This window comes from Chroicocephalus ridibundus, chromosome 12 (assembly GCF_963924245.1).
Source record: "Chroicocephalus ridibundus chromosome 12, bChrRid1.1, whole genome shotgun sequence".
Lineage (NCBI taxonomy): Eukaryota > Metazoa > Chordata > Aves > Charadriiformes > Laridae > Chroicocephalus > Chroicocephalus ridibundus.
In genome coordinates, this window is record NC_086295.1 from 16,270,837 (window position 1) to 16,278,756 (window position 7,920).

Below are 7,920 nucleotides of genomic sequence, written 5' to 3' on the forward strand. Positions count from 1 at the left end.
GAGTGTTTAAATAACCACAGCCTCCTCTCCTCTTCCAATACCGTCAATTTCTTTATGATTTATCAGCTATAATTTGTCGTGCTGATACGTACAACCTATTTTTGTACAATCTAACAGAAAAATTTCTTGTCAGCTTGGTTTCAACATTTTCGATAGAGCTTCCTGTCTCAGTGGCATTTTCTTATACAAGGTCCTGTTCCTTCTGGTTGGCCATGTGGAGCAGGGATGAAGGCACTCACGTTACAGCCCAGTTTTTAAGTGTTGCTGTAGCCATACGTAATAAAACTCATTTGCAATCAGCTGATTATACACCCGTCAATCAATCACAGTGCTCACGGTGTCAAAAGATGTTATGTCTGGGTCAAATTCAATAAAACCCGAGGCTGGAGTTGAATCACATCCTAAAAGGTAAGCAGATTTGCTAGCATCAACTAGTAAAACGTGCCATCATCTAATTAATACATGCTTTTCGTAGCACTTCAAATCACATTTTATCAACAGGCGTTAGAGGTGTGTGTTATCAATATTTTCCCAAGCCTGTATTACATTTTCCCGTGTCGCCACAGATGAGATGTGCAAGGAGCTGGTCACCTGGGCAGCTGTTGGGAACACAGTAGGTAGAGCATGAGGAATATGAGATTAGGGGCCAGCTGGGAAAAGCAGGTGTTTTACCCAACCCAGAGGAACCATAGAAGAGACAATTACAGCACTGAACTCCCAAAATAAACCCTACGTTTCCCTATCATCTACCCGTTGGGCATCATTTCTTTACCGAATCCCTTGGAATAATTCAAGCACGTTTACACCACACCAACGGGTAAATCTCTGTGTAATGTCATCACGTACTCTTTAACTGAACGTTATCGAAAAAATTTTCTAGGCGAAGCAATACAGACAATCCTGTACAAATAGAAAAGTTAAAGTAATGTAGGTTTAAACGGCTCACAAGCATCTCGGTTACCATCAGAGAGTTTCAAAGGGCAGCACAGCAAAACCAACTTAATCTGCCAGCTGGAACTGGATGTAAACCGCTAATCCTGGTGAGTGCAATGCCTTTTTTAAGACGTGCTCTTATTCAGTGACAATAACTTCACATGCTTGAAGTATAGTTTTCCTTCCCACTGTTTCTTAGAGATGTATAACCCTAACTACAATGATGCAAGGATAATAAATGAACACACACCCCCCAGCCCACCCAAAATGTCTTTTCTTCATTCTGTAAATCCTGGTAACTATTAAATATTCAAGAAGAGATGGATAGCAAATACCGGAAAAGCCAAGGAGCCACCATTCGTCAGTAGGCATATATAAATTTTTTATCCCAATCATTCATTAAATACAGGTGGTGCTTATTACAAACCTCACACACGCGGAGTAAAGGCAGCAAAAATACCGTAAGAGATTAGTGAGCTGGGAAGCGTCTCATGCTTTAACAGTCTCACTGTGTTAGATCCCAAGACAAGCCTTAGTCATGGAGCTTATATATAGTAATAAATATATATATTATATATAGTAATATATATAGTAATAAATAGCATTATATAGTATACAGTAATATACTATATAGAGTAATAAATAGCATTATAGCTGATATGATAATAACAACAAGTACAGTAAATGCTATTAGTCCTCAAGGGACAGTGTGAGGAAGTTCACAAATACTAGTGATTTGATCTAAAGGAAAAAAAAAAGAAAAAAAAAAAAAGAGTTACATCAGGCATAGTCTCAGTACCCCCCCAAAATTTACCAGATCCAAGCTTCGCCTCTACAAATACTCACAAACCTCTCAGAGCCACAGGTACATTAACGAAACGCCTTTGCAAGTAACGTTTCGTAAAACAAGATGGCGAGCGAAGAAGGAACAAAGAACTGAAGAACGAAAGGTGGCATCACATAGATGAAGTTCACGCCAAATCAGCAAAGAGGTTTTTTGCTTGTGAAAAGCAGCATACGTGTGTTAGTTCCTGCCTAAATTACGCAGGTAACCCCACCTTTTAATAGAAAAAAAAAAAGGGAATTCTAAAGTTTTTTCCTATTTTTGTTCACGCGACTAATGTGCAGAAGTACCCCCACCTTTTACACAGAGTCCTTTAATTTTGTTTCTCTGAAATTATTCAAACACAAGCGCTTCTGTCTCACGTGGGTGGCAGGGGTTCGGCCACACCACGTGGACAAACGGCTTCGCGGCAAAACACGCAGCGACGAGGTGGCAGTGCAGCTTATCTGCCTTCTGTCCCACAAAAGCGCTATTAAGCATCTCAATTAATTGACATTTAATTGATTTTAATGTTATGTTGTGCTGTTCTCTTTGAAGATTTAACTAAAAGATCCCAGAAAGTCAGCAGGAAAGAAGCAGAGAACAAGAAATCTTCCAAGGTAAGTGGCAGTTCAGAAAACACTGTTGAATTTGAATGGTTTGTGACTTCTATAGTTTTCCTCTGTGCGTTCATTTGCAAGGCTTTTACAGCCATTCCCCAATTTAAATAATTGACATGCAGTTTGAAGTTCTAAATAAAGCAGATGCAAAACATTAATGGTGGAATGAAAACTATGTCATCTTAGATTAGTCAGAGGTTATTGTTTGGGTTGGGGGGTGGGTCTCACGGGATTTGCTTTTGCTTTTGTTTTTTTTACAGTCCTTTATTACACAAAAGGTACTTTAACCTTGAGCGGGCTGAAATATTTGTGAGATTCTTTAGGCATCCACCATAAAGCGGTATCATTCCCAGTCACACCGAGTGGATAAACTGCACAGGCTCTGCAGCCCGGGGGCACAAACTCGGTATCTGCTAATCTTTAACCACAGCTGCCAAAAATAATTAAAGCAGAGGCATACAAAGAAGTTGGTATTCGGTTGAAAGGGTTAACCTAGCAATTTTATCAGATCAATAGATTCAGATTGATAGATTTCTTTAATGTGATGTTACCCATAGGTCTTAAATGTGAAGTATTACATGGGCTGGGCTCCGATCTTACAAAAATTGTCTAGAAGAGTAGAAAATAGCATTTTTACTTTATTTTTTGTATATCTTGATAGACACTTATAGCCAAATCAGTCATTGCTGCAACCGGAAACATTTAGAGCTCCTTTTCCTTTCTAATGGAAGTCTTGTGTGGTTAACCTTCCTTGAAACGCTTCCTAAATTCGCAGGATGACCCAGGTTGAAAGGGGCCTCAGGATGTCACTTAGTTCCACCCCTCCGGTTCAAAGCAGAACATTCTTGCCATCAAACTTTGTCAAAGTATTTGCCAAAGACCACTGAACACCTTACCTTAAAATTGGAACTTCTGAGAAACTACCAAGTTAAAGAAGAACATTGGGTGCCTCTAGCCGCTGGGCTCCAGAGAATCTCTCCCAGGTCCCAGGCACGTGCTGACCAACCCAAAGTTTTCCACTTTTCCAAATCCCAGACAGAAGCGGCACTCCTTGGGGAGGCCGAGAGATCTCTTTCAGCTCTCTCACCCGTGCCTGCAGTTAAGGATTCCCATGCACAAATGTGATGCACAAAGGATTCCTGAGCCCCAAAGGCAGCTCGGCAAGCCATGCGAAGCACAGCATCGCCAAGTCACCTCCCCTCTCTCAGCCTCACGGCTTGGGAAATAAAGTGGGAACAAGCCCCATGAAAGGTTTCACTCTTTCATTTGAAAAGTTTGGGGATCCCAGAGTAATTCCTTACTTTATTTTCCTGATAACATTGGTGACTTTGCAGATCCTTGCGTCCCTTTCTGTGCTGCTGCCTCATTTTTCCCTACAGAGCATTTTCCAACGCTCGCTCTGTTCAGTCGTGTTTCTAATTGCTCAAAATAGGGGGCTCATGACGTTTTACTCAGTAGGTTGGTCTCAAGCAGCATTTCCCACAATCCAGTCCCACCACATCTGTATACTGCTAACAGCCGCACGCTCATCTCAAACCAGAAGCTCCCTCAGTTCACTTTCTTTCCACCTATGCTTTCTTCTGACCCAGACTCATTTTACGTTTATATGAATTTTCATGGGTTTTTTCCTTCTAGAAAAATGCTGAACCGAAGACATCTCCAAAACCAAGGCCCACACCAGCTGCTGACTGTGTGCCAAACTTCAAAACCTGCAAACCACACTTGAATTCATGTTGTCACTACTGTGCTTTGTGCAAATGCCGAATTTTTCAGACCATCTGCCAATGTCTAATGTTAAACCCAAAGTGCTAAGCCAAACTGGGAACACAATAAGGCTTCTGTCTTTCATTAGCTTCTCAAGCGTATATTTACAAACTGCCCCATGTGTATAGCAATCAAAGTAGAGAGCTTTGAAGCAAACAGCTTGGATTTGCCCTTCTTAAAATTAAACGGACAATGGGAGTTTTTTTTCCATGGAGTGAATGCTATCAAAACAGGATGATTTTTCAGGGAGCAGACAACCAGGGAGATTGACGTTGAATAGCTATTTTTAGCAAAACTGAACCACCTTTTAAGAAGAATTCTGGGTTCTGGTTGGTTTGGGGTTTTCTCGTGTGTTTGGGGTTTTTTTGTTTGTTCTTCGAAGGGTCATATTAACCAGAGACTGCAGTTTTGTCTAACTGGCACCATCAAGCCTGCACCAACGGCACACAAACAGCCACGCTAAACCAGGACCAGCTAATCCAGTGAGGGACCAAAGCCTGGGTTTGCCCACAAGGGCAGCACAGCACCAGCTGCCAGCACAGCCAAAATACCATGTTGAAAATGCAGGTTTCGGGGTTAACTCCCTTTTCACACACTCAGCAAAAATCAGGACAAGAATGTATATAGATTATTCTACCTGAACAGACAGACCCAAATCAATAAGGCATTTTTAATCATCCCCAGCTGAGCATCGGTACATCCACCTCCAGGGTTTTTAGTCATTCTACCAGTAACCAGTATCGCCAAGGTGTGTAATACACGTGTATTTGAACCCAGAATGTATCTGTGCCTCATGACTTAAAAGTCAGAATTTTTTCCCCAGCTGCATCCATAGGAATAGAGTCCTCAGTCCTTCTTCTCCTGCTGCCAAGGACACAACGCATAAAGACCCCAAAAGCAGGAACACATTTCCAAGACTTTGAGGAAGAAAGGAAAGGACAGCAAAAAATGAATGTGTATCCCATATGTACATCTTGAAGAAAACCATTACAAGCAATCAGTCTCTTTCTTTGCCCAGCCTTACTATGGGCAACTCCCAGCAACCCCCAGGCATGAATTTAGGGGGCAGTCTCTATGTTCTGCACCCGACCAGTGGCCACAGGGAGGAAAAACATTATCAAATGCTGTATCAACCCTTAAAGGCTCGGTAACAGCTCTGAAGATACGGATGAAGCTCAAGGCAGCAGCAAACAGGTGTCCAGAAGACATATTTCTCCTGTCCTTGAAGCTCTTTGCCTTAATCTTGAGGTATCCACGATGGCACAGGAAGAAAGCCCTTAGTTTAAGTACTAGGAGAGATGTGGTAGGTCACAGGGAGCAAGAAGGGAGCGGACCCAGAAGCTGTCCCCAACATCAAAGACTCTTCGTCTACCAGACTCCAGCTCTTGCTTTTTACCTCCTCTGTTCTGTGTCTACAACGTTCCTTCCCCCGACTCCTGTACGTAATTTTTTCTTCTGCTGGCCTTTCTTGATTTTAGTATTTTCCCTTCGGCCCACTGCTATTGCCAGTCACCACAGGAGCCACGTGCACGCCCAGGGCTAAAACCGTGCCTTCCGTGTTCACTCCGCCTGCCTGCTGGCGGACCACACCGCTGCCCCTGCCAGTGCTCTTTAACTTTCGCAATCAGATATTTTCTAACCTTGAATTTCTAATCCAGACACTGCGTTTTCTAATGCTCTGTGCAGGTCTAAGTAAGAGGCAATTTCCTTCCTGATTTATTTCTAAGCATAGCTGAGGGCTACAAAAAACTGCCAGGCAGGGAAAGATGATACGGATGACACTATAAAGGGGTTCAAGGCCTATGAACTTTTTTCTTCTGACAATCAACCCAAAGCCAAAACACAGGTCAGATGTTAACAGAAATGTTTGTTTGTCTTAGAGATATGTATAGGTGGCAGAGACTAACCTAAGAAAGAGCCCAAACGATGACTGGATGTTATTGCGTTCCTGGTCTTTTATAAAATGCATCAGCTGTCACGTATGAGGCAAGGTTGAATTTTTTTAAATATACATAAGTATGTCTTTATTCAGATATCCTGGCTCAGGAATCTGTAAGCCATTCACCTACAATAAAAAGGATGGGAAGGAAGAATGATACGTTGCAATGGGCTCAGGAAACAGAATTTGGCCCCTCCCTTTACTAGGTAAAGATGTAGGTTCCTATCAAGTTATTTCAAAATTCTCATAACTATAAGAAATTGTCCTCGGTTGATGCAAAAAACTTATCAATAATCACACAACAACTTCTCTTGTGGCAACAATATCATTTTCTTACCAGAATATCCAGTTGGTCAGGAAAATTATATTTTATCAGGGTGGAGGGGGGCAAGAAGAGAGGAAAGGGAAGGAAGAAGAGCCAGAAACCAAAGAAAACAGCTGTTCTCTAGACAGCAGCTCCCATTCCAGCTTTGCGGAATCACAGAACGGTTGAGGTTGGCAGGGACCTCTGGAACTCATCTGGCCCAACCCCTGCTCAAGCAGGGTCACCTAGAACTGGTTGCCCAGGATTGTGTCTAGACAGCTTGTGAATATCTCCAAGGAGGGAGACTCCACAGCCTCCCTGGGCCAGTGCTCAGTCACCCTCACCACACACACAAAAAAAAAAAGGTAGGTGTTTGGGTTTTCCTGATATTTGACTCTCTCCAGTATGTCCATGCCTCTCTTGTACTGGGGAGCCCCAAACCGGACACAGTACCCACGGTGTGGCCTTACCAGTGCTGAGCAGAGGGGAAGGATCACCCCCTTGACCTGCTGGCAACAGTCCTCCTAACGCAGCCCAGGATCCCTTTAGCTGCAAGGGCACGTTGCTGGCTCGTCTCCAACTTGATGTTCGCCAGGAGCCTGGGGTCCTTTTCTGCAAAGCTGCTTTCCAGCTGGGTGGCTCCCAGCACGTACCCATGGCTGGGCTTGTTCCCCGGCGGGTGCTTTCTCCTCGTTGAACCTCATGAGGTTCCTGCCAGGCCCATTTCTCAAGCCTGGCAAGGTCCCTCTGGAGAACAGCAGGACCCTGCGGCGTATCAGCCACTCCTCACATGTTTGTCACACGCAGACTTGCTGAGGTACACTCCGGGTACACTCTGCCCCATCACCCCAATCGTTAATGAAGATGTCAGCCAGAGCTTATGGCCGTCAGGAAAGGAAGCAGAAAGCATGAAGACTCGCTACGAGGAGGCAGAGACACGGAAGCTGAACCGGCGAAGTACAGGATGGTGCACGTATGCGATGAAGGAAAAGGAAAGATCCTTTCATATGAGAACAAGAGGATTTGGTTTTCAACACATATGCACATATTTTTTAACATAGCGTTTATATGTAGTGCCTTTTGACAAATTTGATTTATTAATAAGCCTTTTTTGTAACTGGAATTGATTAGAAAGAGGTTACGCTTTCTTTGCCATTCATCTATCACACCAAAGAATATATATATTCAAGTACTCTGGAATTGTTATTAGCCTTAGTGACTTTACTTTTCTGGGTAAAGATCACGTTGCATGAGGTATTGATAGCATACAGAAATGAGTAAAACATGTACACCTAATATTTGCTTCCTGTATTTAGTTTGAACGGATATTTATATTGAGGAGTTGTTTGCAAGTGTAAGAGTTCCCTAAGGGACCTATCTGAAACGTCATCAGCACACAGATGATAAAATATACATGGGACAAAGATGGAGCGTTTAATTTTCAGTTGTCACATGTTGAAATGTGTACTGAAACTTACGGGAATTCAAGCTTAGAGACGGACCCAGTAATGTTCCAGGACAGAGTCATTTGGCTCCT

General features: G+C 43.0%; 1 protein-coding gene across 3 annotated transcripts in view; it reads left to right on the forward strand.

Annotated features, from left to right (window-relative positions):
- ASIP (agouti signaling protein) overlaps positions 1-7,704 on the forward strand; it is a 28,928-nt gene extending 21,224 nt beyond the window's left edge. For all 3 annotated transcript variants that reach the window (XM_063350002.1, XM_063350000.1, XM_063350001.1), the window contains exons 3-4: positions 2,315-2,376; positions 4,012-7,704. In XM_063350002.1, the coding sequence (XP_063206072.1) occupies positions 2,315-2,376; positions 4,012-4,188 (239 nt within the window). In that variant the 3' untranslated portion in view covers positions 4,189-7,704. The remainder of the gene's footprint in view (positions 1-2,314; positions 2,377-4,011) is intronic.
- The last annotated feature ends 216 nt before the right edge of the window (positions 7,705-7,920 follow it).